Genomic DNA, 17,119 nt, shown 5'->3' on the forward strand with positions numbered 1-17,119 from the left:
TAAATCTCAATTATATTTATTTCTTTTTCTCTTTTGGAGTAGACAGTAAAACGGTAAATAATAATCTAAAAGCATGCATAGTAAATATAGTCATATTACTTATAGGCAGGTGTGCAAAGATGTGCAATATAGCTTTGTAGAACAAATAGTTAATGCTATTTACGCGGAAACAGTTGAATCTAGATAAAAATTAATTTCTTTTATTCTTTCATATAGAAAAACATACATATTAAAATGCATAGAATAAAATAAGCATATGGTCAGATGTGTCAAGTTGTGTAATATGATGATAATAGTGTAATAATACTGATAAATCCTAAATTATTGAACAACACATTACGTAAGGCTTAATATTAGGACCTATTTTTAATACTATATGAACTTGATTTCCCATACTCTGTCCTACCTCAGAGCGACTGCTTTTTTGAGTATAATTCAAGTGTGGATTAGTGAAGCATCTCAAAGGAATATTGTTCAGTAACGCTGTAGTTCCTGTTATATTTTTTAACCAACTAAATTATTGACACATCTCGTTTAGAAACTTACAGATTTTTTGTTAACTTTATTTTAGAGAAATATACAATAACGCGTATCAATCTCGTTGACTGATTATCTTTCATTAGCTCAGTTTAACGTGTCAAATTTTGTGGGGGCAGAGGGGCGAATATATACAAAATATTTGCTGGACTATAATGGTATTTGTGTAAAACTAGAGCTGATCGAGAGCATGGGATTCACCGAATTATTAAACCTTTGTATAGGATTTCTTTTCTTTTAGGATAATCCTAATAAGTTCCTCCTTCGGAAAAAGGGGGGTTATGGCCTTTTACCCAAAAAAGTACCCTCCTCGAAAGCCTGGTTTAATAAAAGATGTAAAACACTGCATATCATATTTACCAATAAAAAATATCAGAAAAAGTACAGTAAACAATAGCAAACGATACAATAACAATAACTTGGGTTTGTTTTATAAGGTGAAAATTTTTGCTAATTTCAGAGACCTTCGAAGGTCACCATTTAATGTTTCACTATACAAAGAAATTTTAAAATAAAGAACTATAGTTTTGTAGTTAAAATGTTAAGATAAGTTGTAAAACCGCATGTTTTATTGGTATATTCATATGTTTCAATGTTATATTCACGAAGTATAGAAAAAAGTTAATGATATATTTATTTATAAACTGCTTAAATAAACATTTGAGAATATGTTCTTCTGCAAAGAATAGATGTTCATTCAAACGCTCCTAATAGTTTAAACTACCAAAAACTAAATAAGGCAAGCACTTTTCTAAATTCATAAGCAAAAACTGGCGTAGAAAAATATTCGATTATATGTTAATGGCGAGATAAAGTGGAAATCCAACAAACCTAAATTCCTATGAAAAATTCTGACGGAAATTATTTTTTTTATTATTTTTATGGAATATTGAGGCCTTTAGTCGATCGCAGGCGTCCATGAGCAAAACTTGTTTTGGAAAAATATTCGACTTCATGATAATGGCAGATAAAATTAAAATTCCACAAACACGAATTCTCTATTGAAAATTCTGACAAAATGGTATTTTGTTTAATTTTTTTATATGGGGAATTGGGGCCGTCTACTGATTAATGGTGATTTCGCTATTGGGAATTTTTCTGATTTTTTGTGTTGAGACGAGATGAAATGGAAATCCCCTAAACATAAATTCCCTATGAAATAATCTGACGAATAGTTTTTTTAATATTTATTTCTGGCGGATTGGGGCCGTCTGTTGATTGAAGGTAATTTTATTCTTTTAGATTTTTTCCGATTTTTTCTGTCTCAAATCGACTTTCCGAGGAAATCAAATAAATCAAGAAAGATGAAGTTGAAAATAAAATTCTTTTATTTGTTTCCCGGCTGGTGATTTTCATAAATAGCCTCTTCCTGTTGTTTGGATTGAGCTGTGTTCTCGTACGCATTCTCTTCAACGGCGCTTTCTTTATAGTCATTGTTGAACCAGTGCTTCAGAGCTTTGTAGCAAAAACGGTATTCCTCCTGTAGAATTCAGTATACAACTTTCAACAAAAATTTCATTAGGACCATACTCAGCAAGCCAAATATACACAATAAAAATGAGATGTTAATTGTAAGAAACGAAATGTCCAACTCTTCTCTCATTAATTACTGAATTAGTTGTTTTAAAATTTTCACTGGTTAGATTGTATTTTTTGTTATTTTTATTTATTTCAAAAACTTTTTGGGGCTCTATGTGATTTGTTTTTTACTTTCCATCAGTTCCAGAATCAGCGTCGTATAACGGTGTAACACGTAACTCGTTATATATAGATGTAAAGGTTGATAGTGAAATTCAATTTATTTACACTTACGCTTTTAGCTAATAAGTCGCATAATCAAAATTTTTGATATGTTAGATAGGTCAAACTGAAACTTACCAGTTTTTGAATCATGCCTGCCCTACAATCTCTCAAATCTTTTACAACTCTGAAAACATCGGCTTTCTCTTCAACTTTTAGGCGGGAAATCAGATTCAGTATTGCGCAAAACGCTCCTGTCTTTCCGAGGCCATCCCTGGAATAATGTGAACTTGATTTTAAGAGTGGGAAATATTTAGCATTATTTGCCAATTAAAAAATACATTTGTCAATTAAGATTAAGTCATTGTAGATTCGAGTCTGGTCTGGACTGAGAAATAGCGACACAAACTGACTGGTCTTCCAAGCGGTGTTGAGGAGGGAGGAGGTGAAAAGTAATAAAAAGCATCTTTCTGTAGCATGCATAGCAATATTTCGTAGCTTGAAACGCTTTTTGGACCCTCAGGACTTCAGGACTTCGTTTTCCGGATCTGCTAACTATTATGGTCAAAATTGGCAACTCGAAATTTTAAAAACTTTCACCCACCCCCCCCTCTTTGAAAATTTCTGGCTACGCCCCTGTTGAGGATGCTCGAGTAATTGACTCGTTGAGTAAGATTTTAGTCCCCATTAATGAAAATGACTCAAGTCATCAAAATGATATGACCCGAACTCGTCATCAACTGAACGCTTGCGACTCGAGAAAATGACTCGCCTCGACGCTCGGGGTTTATGTACTATGTACTGCTTAACACTGTCATCATATTCCCATTTATTAGTTTGACAATGACAAGAGTAGATATTCTATATTTTTCTATATTGAAAGCATGAGGCCACGAAATGTTAAGAGTTATTAAAGAGAACCACGGAGCATAAAAATTTGAGTACCACTGACAAGTCATCAGTATTTATTGTAATTTAGTCTCGATCATTAAAAATCAAGTGACCGCAAACGGACACAAGTCTTATTTTACCTGCAGTGCACCAGTATTGTTGATAAATCTCGTCTTTCTGCTTTTGTTTGTATCTTGTGTATGACCTCAACAAAAGCTGTTACGTCTTTAGGGCATGCAGTAGGATTCAACCCGGGAATGTGAAATTGAGTAATGCTCTGAAAAATGACTTAAGCTTAGGTTTCTTTTTCGTTTATCTTAAGATTAAAAAATATTGCCAGTGTGGTTGGTTTTTGGGTTTGTTATCCAGGTAAATTCAAAAGACAAACGTTAGTTGGAAGAATCGCGCATGAGTGGTTGATATTTACGCCAAAAAAGAATTTACGAAGGAATTTGGCTCGATAGAATTTAAAAATTCAGAAGAGATTTTTTATTATATTATAAAAAATACAAAGCACTTTGCAAACAGCATTTTGTGCTAAACCTAAGAAATAACAATATTATAATTGAACGTGACTACCATGATTAATGAAATAACACCACTCGCGATTTAATAAATTTGAAAAGCAAAATCAAAAAGATATTGATTAAAACAAAGAAGCTGAAACCACCATTTCTCAATTGAATGATTTGTAATATCAGCTAAGTAGGGAAAGAATATTGGGATCTTTTGTACAAAGCCCTCGCCACTAATGCAAAAATGTTAGATTTTAGAGAAACGACCTCGCCACGTTTTTAAAATAACAAATTAGTAATTATCAAGTTAGAGTTAGGAACGATTTAAGAACTTAAATTTTCAGCGCAATCTTGGCATTGGCACTACTAGATAATTATTCCTATTTACGAGCGTTGGCGAGGGTTTTGTACAAAAGATCCGAATATTGCAACATTTGAGACCATTGAAATAACAAGTTTCATTATTGACCAAATTGTGCAAAATTGAATTGTGTGAAAGTGTTTTATATGTTAAGCAACTCTTGGCATTCAGTGATCACAAGTGGTGATATTTCAAAAGAGTTACTGTCATTTTTGAAAGAATACAAATTAAATATGAAAAATTTTGCTAAACCCTTGTTGTTGTTGAGAAAAAAACACCTAATTAATCAATTAATTTTGAAATTTTCAGTATATAAAGATTGAAAAAGTTGCTAGAATGCTATGGCTTTCATATTTTTTAAATGTCATACGAGCCGATATTTTATTCAAATATTTCCTCAGTTCTTGGGATCACGGTTTATGTGATTTATGTAAATATTTATTAAAATGTATGTAGTTTCGAAGATACTTTTGCAAAGATCTGTGGCCTAATTTATGGTACGAAAAGTAACGTACCTTCTTCTTCCCATCACGAGCCATCAAAAAATGTCTTTCCACGTATTGAGCATTTGGAGATGATTTCAATAGTTGAACCAAACCTCTTCCGGCTCGACATGGCTCGCCTTCATTTATCGGCCAGTATTGTGTTTCGCGTCTCTGAAAAAACAAAATTACTGCGTCATTTATGATGTAACCGGTGCGATAGCTTAGGGCATAGGTTCTCAAAGTGCTCCGTACGGAGCCCCAGGGCTCCGTGAAAGAAACCCAGGGGCTCCGCAAGCTATTCGACTACTTTTTAAAATACTGAATTGACTAATTTTACTATTAGGATTACTGAAATGAAAGACTACTATTCTGAAATAACATAAAATACGCGAATAACTGCCAACTATACATAAATTGAAGTCGTATTTTTGCGATCTTGGGATTTGTCAAGCTTGGTTTTGTTCTTTCGCACTCACGAGCAAGATGTCGCCGTTTACAAAACAAGAGGTCGGGGCAAAATACGAAAGATGGAAATTTATTTCATTGCATGCGGCTCCGTCGGTAGTTTCAGAATGGAAAAATAGGTACATCGCGCGCACAATTGACTGTGTTTCGGTTTCGCAGTTACTACGACGAATAACCAAAGAAAACCCAACATAACACCAAATTTTTGATTCACAATGTCTATGAACGTGTTTTTAATCTGACGTGAGTCTGCTGAAACAAAACTTATGGTGTTATCTCCCATTTTAAGTTTTAGTTTTAATATTTCAGTATGCCGCTTTTCAATCGAGAAATTTGAGTTGCGGATTTACCTTTTATTATTTATTATTTTTAGCATTTCGTCTCCGGTGACTATAATATGGTAACATGTTTTTCACATTGAACTCATAATTCCCCACGAGAACAAAAAAGCAATACTCGTCGTCATTGTGGAACAATACATCATACATGTATATGTCGAGGAAAATTTTTGATTTAGGGAGAATAAACACCGCCATGCTGACGAAAACAATCGGCGATCGTAACAAAATGCAATCGAGTACGTTATTAGCGGCCTTTTGAGTCTTTCAAAAATATCTAAAGGTAAAAGATCCGACCCCTAATTTATTAATATGTTTGTATCAAGTATCAAGTTTACAGCTTTAGTATATATAATTCATCTTTTACATTTAGATTCATTTATGACTTGTATCAACCCTATTAAAAGAGGTTAAGCATTTAAAATAAGTACATTACTTTTGACTTACTCAGAAATATTATTCGGAAAGTAACAATTTTAACATTTATTTTGGGGCTCCGTGAATAATAGTCAACTTTTTCAAGGGCTCCGCAACACAAAAAGTTTGAGAACCCCTGGCTTAGGGGTTACAGCAGGGATGGCTGAGATTTTTGTGCCATGAGCCAAAAATTTTGCCCACCTGAATGACGTGCCTAGTAAGTGTGATCTGGAAAGTTACATTTTATGAACAATATTTACAGTGTTACAAAAAAAGTTGAAAACAATAATCGCAATCTTAACAAATTCCGTAAGTTATTTTTTAGCTAAAACATTAAAATTTGGTTTTAGTTCTGTTGTGGCAGCATCTGGCGGGTCAGATTGAATTGCCCAATGGGGCCAAATTTGACCCGCGGACTGTAGTGTGCCCATGTCAGTGTTTCAGAGTCAAACTTAGTTGTGCAGATTACACATCTGGGGGTCAAATCTAATTCACCCACCAATAAATTGGGTATGTAATGCCGTGTCAGAAATATTCCAGGTGTTAGATGTCTAATATAATCTTTCATATACGGGTGAAAATACCTCAAAAACTACAAAACATCAATAATAAACAAGCCTCTTCAATTTGAATAAAACATTATACTCTAGCAACAGTCATGCAAAACTCCCGATTCCAGACTCCAAACCCTCCTCAGAGATTATATTCTCGATTCCATAAAATTTAAATATATAACAACGTGGGACAACTGTCCAAAAATGGGGTGGAGGGTGAGACACGACGTTTTCGATATACTGCAATTTTACCAACGAGTATGAAGATGTACTATACTCTTGATATGCTTAGTTTCAATTCTCTCGTTTTCCCCCTTTTTTATAAAAACTTGGTTTTGTCTCACATTTTGATCATCCAGCATTACTATGGTTGTGACATCATTATCAAAAATTGCTCTCCAGAAATTATCGTCATTTGATAAAACGGGTCCTTCACAAGCAATCATGCGAATAGATTCATTGTATGCCTGTAAAAGAAGACCATTGCTGTAGCGAATGGATATACATAGATATTTTTCATAGTTCGCCCACCCACAATCTAGCAGCTCGTTTAATCAGAAGGGAAGAATATGTAAATAGATATAATATATAAATATGTATTGAATGCTAATAAATTATGGGGTGTACTAGGGTATTGTGTACTGAACTGCAAGTTCTTTCTCCTTGTTTACTTTTGACTAACACTATTCTACGGATCGTAAGGCGTTCGGGATTATAAAGCGAACCATAAATAAATTGCTTATATTTGAGGTGCATCGGTTTATAAGACCCAACAAGATAAGCAATAAAGCATAAAGCACTACCTAACTCATACATTAGACGCATCTACTTATAAGGCGCACGATCGATTTTTGAAACAATAAAGCATTTAAGCCTTATGGTCCGTAAAATACGGTTAAATCTGGGGGTTATCGCTGTTTGTAGTCTTGCTGCTGTATCAGTTTTGCGTCGGGGATTTCAACAATATTACCTCAAACCGTTTTCGAAATTATTCAAACTTTTTTTTTCTGAAATTTTGGATATTTAATTAATAATTACGTTTTATTAAAATTTTCGGTTGACGTAAAATAACTATTTTAACAAAACCATGAGTTTGCCAAGCACTTATCAACGAAAGATCATATACTTTGAAACTGAAGATTTTGTTTTGAATACATACCTACATTTATGTTCAAAATATCAGCATTACACTAGGAAACTGTATATTTTAACATTTCATTTTACCTCAATATGATTTGCATTTATACTAGTTTTCTCTTCCTCATCTTCTGGTTGCCATTTGATGACAACTTTATACTTTTCAGCTGAAATGATAATGATCCAATATTTAAAAGCCCAATATTCCACACTTTTCCAAAGTACTAAGAAAATCGTGAATGGCCGACATCTCATATATTTACAATATCCTTAACTATTTTCTCTTCAAATTCAGACCAAATAAGAAACAAATCAAACGTTTTTTACTGAGTTGAGACACACATTTTTTTAATATGAAAAATAGAAATGCGATTTATTCAATGTCTGTATCGATGAGAAACTTGGTGTTGAATATTTTCCAGAAATCCCTTGCTTATTACTTATTTTTAATTTCCCAAAAATCAGGTATCGGTTTACAATGTTGATTGATAGCAGCATTATGAGGTTGGTCAATTTGTGACAAATTTAATACCACAGCTCACGACTGGGCCTTCAAAAGGGTATATTTGTGAAAGACATAAGCATAGTATATGTTATAGAAAATCCACAGTCCAATATTCTTACAAACGCATATTCAATAATGCATCCATGCTAACCATATTCAAAATTGGTCAATGATACCTACCATTCTTTGCGCTGATTTTGCTGATGCTTGATGCAATTTTAACGTTTTCAAATTCCTGCATGATCTTCGATGTTCCATTAGCACTCCTGCAATAGAGTATAATCAAAATTGATTTTAATGCGTATAAATACGAGATCTCACGTATCATTGGAAAGACCACACTTGATAAATTTTTCTTTTATTGGACACGTTAGTGGACCTATGGATCGTTTTGAAATTTTTGTTGTTGTTGTTTATGTTTTGAAAAAGTCGCTTTTCTCTTTGATCACTGGGCCAATTGCTTTGAAATTTTCAGTGGTTGAAGATTAATTTTTTTTTTCAGAAGGCTATCACTTTTATTTCTTTCTAAATTTCGTATGAAATCTGATATTTTGTCCAAATTTCGCAGTATTATTTAATCCATGGAAATACTGGCTGTTTGGTTTGATTCTGTAAATTCCTGCTACGCGAAAATTTTTTTGAGGGTACCGGTAGCGTCAAAGGTAAAGACTGCTTCGCTCTAGTTAACGTGTCCATATATTTAAGCATTGCTCTCTTGGTGTCATAAAAGAAGCTGCTTCAGTGAAAGTGCAATATATTGAATATGTCGCGTATATTGCGTATCAGCTTTTGCGTTAACGTGGCCCCATATTTGTCTGATAAAAAATAAAATTTCGAGAACATGAATTGGTTGAAAGACATAGCTCTTATTCACACCAATGTCAAAAACGAGGGTAAACACACACTTTTTGTCTTCTTGAATTTTTGCTTTGATTCCGAATTCATCTGAATCTGTATCTTTGAACAAATGATATTCCAAGAGAAACTTATGCAGAAGTTTGTATTGGTCCTGTAATAAGAAAATGGTTAACTAAAAGACTTCAATTTGAATTTGTGGAATTTTATTTACAATATTGGATTTTTGTAAGCTGTGACGAATTTTTGCACACGTACGGCATTCAAGATATGTGTAACCTTGGAGAGATGGCAACTCAATGTAATTCTACTCTAAAATTCATTGGCACTTCAGTGGTCACCCCGTAATTTTGCTAATCAATCTTTTTTACTGCTGAGGAGTGCGTGTGACCTTGCTTGAGCTAATTTTCTTATAGCAAAAAAAAACGCAACGATTTTGCTTAAAAAGATTTTCCGTACGGTAAACATTTGAAGCACAGAGTTATAAAATAAATGGAAATCGATGGTACATTCATTATAGGCTAAGAATTTGAACGAAGAATTAGAGTAAGCATAGGTAGTGGAAATCATAGATAACCCATTGCGTCGTGTAAAAGTTTTTCGATCACGAAACAAAAAAATACTTCAAGTAATTTGCACTTCCGTATGTCAAATCAAAATGATCACTCACGCTTGTCTGAACCATGTCCAATCTCTGTTGTCTCATTTTGATAACGCATTGATAGATGTCTACATGGTTTGTGCGAGCAGCTTCCTCGATCAAGTTGTCATAACCAATGAACGCTCCTGTTCGACCGGCGCCAGCACTAAAACAAGAGCGCAATATTCAAATATATGGACGAAGATCGCGCATCGGTACCGGTATGGAGACATCAGCTGAGCACCAAGTTTGATGAAAATATCTGCAGACATGCGTAACGAAGGTGGTCAAGAAGTGCGGAATAACAATGTTTTTTTTATAATTAAAGTCAAACATCGAAACTTTTGAACTGTTGAAATATCGAATTCCATAGGTTCCAGACGAAATTTATAGTAAAAAAGCGATTTCTTTTGTCTTGTAATGAAAATCCAAACTAGATTGATTTTTTCCAACAACAAAAAAACACTATCAACAAAAATTTAACAAATCGATTCATAAGCATACATCTTCTACAATAAAATTTAGTTAAAAAATTACTTGATAACCTTATTTTGCAGTGCCGATCAAAGTGGTAGCGCAGACAAAAGATTGTTTTCATGTATAGCAGTATTAGTAGACCTACAGTCATAATTTTTTTTTTTTATTAGATTATTTGTCGAGGTTAAGACACCACAGTGCTATTTGACGTACGACAGCTACAAAAGCAACCGATTTTACCTGCAATGCACAATAATAGGGTAATCTTCGTTACCATGGCTTTCCATACAACCTTCATAGAATCGATAAAAGCTAGAAGTTGTAATAGGAACTCCATGATCGGGCCAATTCAGGAAATGATATTGTTCGACTTGATAGGCAGGCTGTGATTGAAGAGGTTAGAGAATAATAAAGCATTCAGATTCGCTGGGTCTGATGAAGTAAACGTCGTAACTGCCTAAATAACAACCCGTTCAATACTCATGAAAAGGCAAGCAACAGTTTTCAGCTGGTTGTGAGTGCTAGAAGACTTCAAATAGTTCTCAGGCAATTAAAAATTGGAAGCCACATAAACATTTCTAAACCTTAGATCACGATACTAACATTGCATTAATACATCGTAACGTCATTGTTGCAACATACCGTGAAATCAATTAATTCGGAGAAATTGACAAAATACCAATAAATTTTAACTAACCCATATCTACCAAGAGCACCCCGTCTAATCAGGACTTGAAATTTCATCAACCTAGCTACTGCCTGACCATATATTGCTTACCGAATCGCCATGAGATATCTTAAAAATTCGTATGTTGTATCCCCCATAACTTCTGTCGTCGTCACAAGATACTTTAACGCTTCCATATTTTTGTGTCTTGCCCAAGTCAGGCCAATATTTTTCACATTTTCGCTGAAAATACATTAAAGTTTGATCTCAATTTCTTAGTATTGATGAATTATTTTGTGTTTCCTTTTAAACAAGGTGTATCTAGCCGTTCAATACGCTCCTTCTAGAACAGGAAGTTAATTATGACTAAAAAGTTAGTAGCGACGCACTCATGAGTAATGCGTGGTAGTCAATGTTTAGCTATAGTTTATCACGTGTATTAAAGCAAGCAGTGTGATTACGATGGTCTGGTCTAGGGCATGGCAACTCAACTGGCGTTCCAAATACGGAACCTTGAATTATTCAATTTGGACCTGATCTGTTTTTTGTATTAAAATAATTAGCATTATTTTCTCTAGTTTATCCCGGTACCAAAAAGCGACATTGCGCGTTGCTTTTGTATTTTGTTGAATGATGCATTTGAATATTCGTTTGTATAATAGAATATATTTTCAGTAATGACAGGACCCCAGATATTTTCAAGTTTTGTATGCGGATCTTTGGTAAAAATAGTTGAGTAGTTCTGGTCTAGGGGTTAGAATGTGAAACTTACCATGATGTAGTCGCGGGATAAATATTTTGTTCCAACCCTATGCTCTTTCACGTTCTAGTAAATCAGGTAGATAAACGGGATATTTTTTTTAAATAGTAGCTGCTCAGGTATTGCTGTGTGATTGTCCAGTCTTATCCGAACAGTATGCATGAAAACGCTTCATGAAAAAACTAACCACGCCCAGAATGCAATTTTGTAAGTTTTGGCATTATGTCAGACATCGCAATTTATTGTTGTTACAAACCTTTTGTGCCTCAAAACATTTTGTCAACATTATAATAACTTTGGATTTCTGTTCAACGATCATTCTCCAGAAATCATTCACTGTGGAAGACAGAGGTCCTTGAGTTGCAATGAACTTCTTGGATTTGCTGTAGCCCTGAATATTTATTTTTTTCAAAACAAATGTATATGATCTTCTACAGTATAAAAATACATCATGGGTTACAAGGAGATCTAGAGAATGTGCCAGTACACTGAAGATATAACAAATCTAGCAAGCTCTTATGACAAGCCCGAAAATTTTTAGTTGTTCCAAATTTCAGATATCTCAATGAAAATGGTGGCGTTTAATATCACTACGAAGTCTACGATCAATGTTTAATGGCAATTTGAGAGCAGTTCATTTTTAATACAAAGAACCAAATAATGAAAGTTTGACGGCTTCAAATACATTTGCAAATTTAATTGACAAATTGGTGTGATCGTTTAATGAAAAAATGCGACAAAATGAATTCGGAAACATGTGATGTAGCAAATTTCGTAAATAATTTCGAATATTCATTCAGAGTAAAATTGAACTAATATAATTATAAAAAATACCTTTTTTTTTATATCTACCGATTTTTGTAATAGAAACGTACTCACATGGACGTAACAAGCGTTAATGTATGATTCCTCGTCTTCTCCTTTGAGGTGGACTCTTGATAAATCGACTGAAAAATAGATTCAAGATTATTCGATACGCAATTACTATACGCGATTACGTATTATTTAGACTTTCTGTTTACACGGTTTCTTGTTCAGCAAAAACTGGATTCAGTGACATGCAAGTTGGTATTGATTAATTTACAAAAGTGGTTTTTAAGGTGGGCATAGACATTTTTCGTGTGGTATACAAGCCACTAAAATATTAAATTATTCGTTAGGTTTGATCTTTGCAGATTTACATTTCTTTATTTTGAATATTTACGTTTCATCCACGTATTTTCAATGGCGTTTACATACGTTCGCCGACTATCTGGTATTTGTAACTTAATGTTAGCTACTTGTTTTTGACGTGGGGCGTAAGAATAAAAAAATCTAAAAAAGGGCGCGGCTTAAAAGATTTGAGATCCACTGTTTTAAAATATTAAATTGTTGTGAATTCTCGGGTGTTTTAATATTGTTGTAGTATTTGATGATATTTTGTAAATTACCAACCAATACCAGGATCTATGCTGATACGCTTTTCATAAAGTGGTTTCGATTAGACATATCTTGTCACAGATCAATATCTCTTATTTCTGAGTGAGTGTGTGATCTCGCCTCGAACAAATGTTCATAAAAAAATCTAAGTACACCTCGTATAATAGTTTTGACGTTGCGTCTCATTATTTACTTTTTCTGTATCCTGGAGCACGACTGTAAAACCCCAATCAAATTCTCCAAGTTGCCCGGGTCGGAAATATCAAATTATCAAACTTATGTTTTTTAATTACTTTGGAATCTCCGATAACATTTTATTTGTTACCGACAAGACTTTTTCAGATGACCATTGAGCGCAGATTTCAAACACTTACATGGTAATATATTCTTGTATCGGTTTTTCTTTCTCAAACTTTCCTTCGAAGCGAGTTTAGTGGTAAACGTTGTCACCGCTTCCTGTTTCATTTTCTGTGCAAGACGAGAGAAAAATTGCATTAAAAGCAGAAATCATAAAAGTATAATGTGTTCAACCAGGCTTTAGAAAAGTTGATTGAAAAAAAAAATGTTTCCGGTTAGTCGGTAAGGCGGTTGGCGCATTGTGACGAGCGTTAAGAAATGCTTTTATTGAACCTCTTGTTATCTTGCGCGGGTTCGCGGGCTCGAACGCATCTGACAAAATAGCATCCATTACTATTCCGCAATCCGACTTAAACCGGTACTCGACCAAGTAATCGTGGTTTGCAGTATTGTTAAGACGACTTATCGGTTCTCTTTCCACGGAGGATAAAAATGGAAATTCTAATTCATTCCGTTCAACACTCTTGGCTGTAATGATTTTGAGCTAAAATGGGACATACTTCATAATATTATTTCTTAACCGTTTCGATACTCTTGTTTATCAATATATTGGTTATTATCATAATACTATTTCTTAACCAAGCTTGTGAAATGAAATAGGATTTAGTATCTGGTTAAAAGTATTTTAATTCTAGGGCTTTCTTAAACAAATCGAGCGTGCAGATTCGGATAACTTCACTTTCCTTTTAATCAAGTAATTACCACCTCCAGAGAAAAATAATTTTATCAGGAAATAGGGTGATAAATACGACACAAGTATTATATGAATAATACAGTGCATACAATTATAAGCTTTACCGTAAACTCGTTGAAAAACTTCGTTCCGTTATTTGCATTTTGATCTTCAAACACAGAGAATAAATCTTTCAGTGCAATCAAAGTTGTTGAACGTGAATCGTCAACTTGAGCCCCGACATTTGCATAAACATCTCCTGAAATGTATTTTATCGGCTTACTGGGTTGTATTGGTATTTGACTGGCTTGGAAGTAGCTTTTGGATTGCAATTCCCTAATCATCAACGAACCATAGCTTCATCCACTTTCCATAAATTATAACGAATTGCACTTGCTCTCGTTCAACGCCAAAAAGTTGGCAAAGCGCGTTAGCGAATCTTAAGAAAATGGGATGAAAATAAAGGCAATAGACTACAGACCTTTGAAAAAAACTTTAGTTCTCAACCACCGAAAATTTGAATTAGCAATTTTTTTCCAACATCGAAATAAATTAGGCAGATTATTTAATCAATCAATGAGGTATATTCAATTTCTGAAAGGTCTCAACATCCCACTATATGTATTGACATAATTGACTGAAATAGCAGTAAAAAATAGGAAATTTTATAAATTGAGATCATTAGTCTAGTCTAGTCTTCTATCTAGATTCTAGAATAAGATAGATATAATATTACCTTCGTCTTCTCTAGTTGATAACGACGGAGCCCGAATTACTGCGGTGTTGGTCTCCTTGATATACGTCACATCATCATATTTCTCACCCCGTCTGTAGAATAACAATAACATGTCAGCATGTCCCATTTGCATATTTTTTGAAAAATTGAGAAATTAAAAGTTTCCTACATTTAAGTAAACATGCAACCTATTTTGTATGCAATTTTGAATATATTTAATATAATTTTTTTTTCATAGCTCATTTGCTTCTACATATGGAACACACATGCACATTTGAAAAACTGCTATAAACTTTTTATAGCGTTTTTTATTGTTACAACTGTATTGCCGTGAATGTTACCATCAATTATTTTGAATGAAAACTCACATGAGTTTTAAAATGCAAAACTCTTAAAAATGGTGCTCTGCAAATAACATGTAAAATCAGTTTCAAATATAAATCTAGTGGTCTAACATCAAGAAAAAATTCTCATTCAAGATGCAAATAAAAATACCCATTGCTTGAATGATGAATCGAAAAAATATGATCACAAAAATATATTTTATATTTCTATATACCTAGTGATAGAAGCTTGTCAAAAATCTTATAAAAAAAATAAATAAATCGTGAAACACACCTCAGATAAATAAATCAACTACATTTCATATCGGGTTTTGTCTCAAGTTATTTCACCACAAGTTTTCATTTTTTACTGTCGTACTTTCAGATCATATATATATATATATATATGGACTAGAATTCAAATTACCTTTTCCGAAAGCAAACGACAATTATAATGATCAGAATCAATAACACTAGAGCAATAACAACTCCGACTATCCATATCATGCTGTTACCTGAAAATAAGTTGTCAGTTTAGCGATTCTAAACCTTTACCACGTTTAACGATTATGGAGCGCCAATTAAGATTAATATTGTAAGAGATCCGAGAGTCTTACTGCACTCTACCAAAATGTATGTCTGTAACACTTCGTATATTGTTTGTCAGACTTTTCCAGGAAATCTTATTTCAATTACATAGTTTACTACAGAAATACTGTTGAATCACGAATAACAATTTGATGAAGAAACTATTTCTGGTAAATACTTTGCGCTCGCAGTAGGGTAATGCACATTTTCGTTATAGACTGGAATCAAATCGATCAGTGATAGAATATTCTGATCACTAGATGGTTTATTTAACAACTGGTGAGTTACTGGTACTTCCACAGGTAACGCCATTATCCCAGGAACCATTGAACGGTGTTTCACACTGAGATATAAGGATGCCCAAAAAGCCTCTTTATAATTTAAAAAATGTATCTGTGCACCTTGCACCCATTTTTCTGCATTGATAACGAAATACAAAATACTGATTGACAGATTACCTTCAGCCTTCTTGTGTTCGAAAGATACTGATGAACTTTGTTTTAGCCAAACCTTTGTTCCATTTGTTGTTGAGGTAACTGCATAGTAGCTGTAATTGAACATCTTCGTGTTACAGTGAAAACAGAGCTAGAAAGAGCTAACGGCATACAAAACGTTTTCACTGTGTTTCATGTTTAACTGTTCAAATGAGATTTTGTTAACTGGATACATTCAACAAGAAATGCTCGAATATATATATATGAACGCATGAGTTGGATGACCCCCTCAATGTCGACAAAAGTTGCCGAATGTATAAAGAATTGTAACAATGGTAGTATGAAGGTATGTACTAGATGTTACTCAACGGTGTATGCTAAATAGAAAAAAGAGCAAAATAATAAGTAAAACACATGAAAGTAAATGAAAATAGCAATTTTATAACTTCTTCGGCCTTTGAGGGCTGAAAATTTGATCGATTACTTAAACATAATAATATATAGAATCGATAAATTCCCTATGCAATTTAACAAAATTTTAGGACTTTATGGACATCCTACATTCTTTCACATCGTGTCCAATAAATAAATAGAAACAACCCAAAATGTCATTCACAATACCACAACACTAAATGATATAAAGATATTCCAAAAATTGGCATTAAAATTTGGGACAAAATAACCGATTTAGAAGCTATTAGGACATATGGAAAAGGTAATGTTATTCTTAGAAACGACTCTTTAACCTTGACGTACTATAATGTGAAGTGTGATTAGGCCAAGAGTACCAATAGAGAATATCGTTTCCTGTTTTAATTAGACTATTATTGCTTCCGGTATTGCTTTGATAATGATTTCACAAGTAAGTAATGAGGATGGAGCAAAGGTGGGCAAGGTTTTTGGACCAGGGGGCCAAATTTGGTTTCAGTTGGGTTGTGGCAGCATCAGGGGTGCCAGATTGAATTACCCAATGGGCCAGATTTGGCCCCAAAGGCTGTAGTTTGCCCATTTCGACCAAAATATAGCTCGCCTGGAACTTCTATTGGGTCGCTTGCTTTTTTTTTTACAAAAAATTCATTTTATTCTCTAGTAAATTTTATTGTTTATTACTTATCGATCTTAAGATCGGTAAGTATATTGATAGGTATTTGTCTGTATGTCTGTCTGTCTGTGTGTGTGTCTGTTAGATGCACGCGATATCTCACGAAAGCGAGATTGAATCTGCTCCAGATTTTGCATGTGCAT

General features: G+C 33.7%; 1 protein-coding gene across 4 annotated transcripts in view; it reads right to left on the reverse strand.

Annotated features, from left to right (window-relative positions):
- LOC120336894 (receptor-type tyrosine-protein phosphatase F-like) overlaps positions 1 to 17,119 on the reverse strand; it is a 68,957-nt gene continuing 51,838 nt past the window's right edge. For all 4 annotated transcript variants that reach the window (XM_078109834.1, XM_078109835.1, XM_078109836.1 and 1 more), the window contains 18 exons: positions 15,899 to 15,987; positions 15,280 to 15,367; positions 14,530 to 14,621; positions 13,919 to 14,052; positions 13,138 to 13,231; positions 12,224 to 12,291; positions 11,601 to 11,735; positions 10,696 to 10,827; positions 10,158 to 10,300; positions 9,471 to 9,606; positions 8,851 to 8,954; positions 8,126 to 8,211; positions 7,528 to 7,607; positions 6,648 to 6,770; positions 4,560 to 4,700; positions 3,309 to 3,445; positions 2,416 to 2,551; positions 1 to 2,017 (listed from right to left, as the gene is read on the reverse strand). In XM_078109834.1, coding sequence (XP_077965960.1) covers positions 1,865 to 2,017; positions 2,416 to 2,551; positions 3,309 to 3,445; positions 4,560 to 4,700; positions 6,648 to 6,770; positions 7,528 to 7,607; positions 8,126 to 8,211; positions 8,851 to 8,954; positions 9,471 to 9,606; positions 10,158 to 10,300; positions 10,696 to 10,827; positions 11,601 to 11,735; positions 12,224 to 12,291; positions 13,138 to 13,231; positions 13,919 to 14,052; positions 14,530 to 14,621; positions 15,280 to 15,367; positions 15,899 to 15,987 — 2,071 coding nt within the window. In that variant the 3' untranslated portion in view covers positions 1 to 1,864. The remainder of the gene's footprint in view (positions 2,018 to 2,415; positions 2,552 to 3,308; positions 3,446 to 4,559; positions 4,701 to 6,647; positions 6,771 to 7,527; positions 7,608 to 8,125; positions 8,212 to 8,850; positions 8,955 to 9,470; positions 9,607 to 10,157; positions 10,301 to 10,695; positions 10,828 to 11,600; positions 11,736 to 12,223; positions 12,292 to 13,137; positions 13,232 to 13,918; positions 14,053 to 14,529; positions 14,622 to 15,279; positions 15,368 to 15,898; positions 15,988 to 17,119) is intronic.

Source organism: Styela clava, chromosome 2, assembly GCF_964204865.1.
Source record: "Styela clava chromosome 2, kaStyClav1.hap1.2, whole genome shotgun sequence".
NCBI lineage: Eukaryota > Metazoa > Chordata > Ascidiacea > Stolidobranchia > Styelidae > Styela > Styela clava.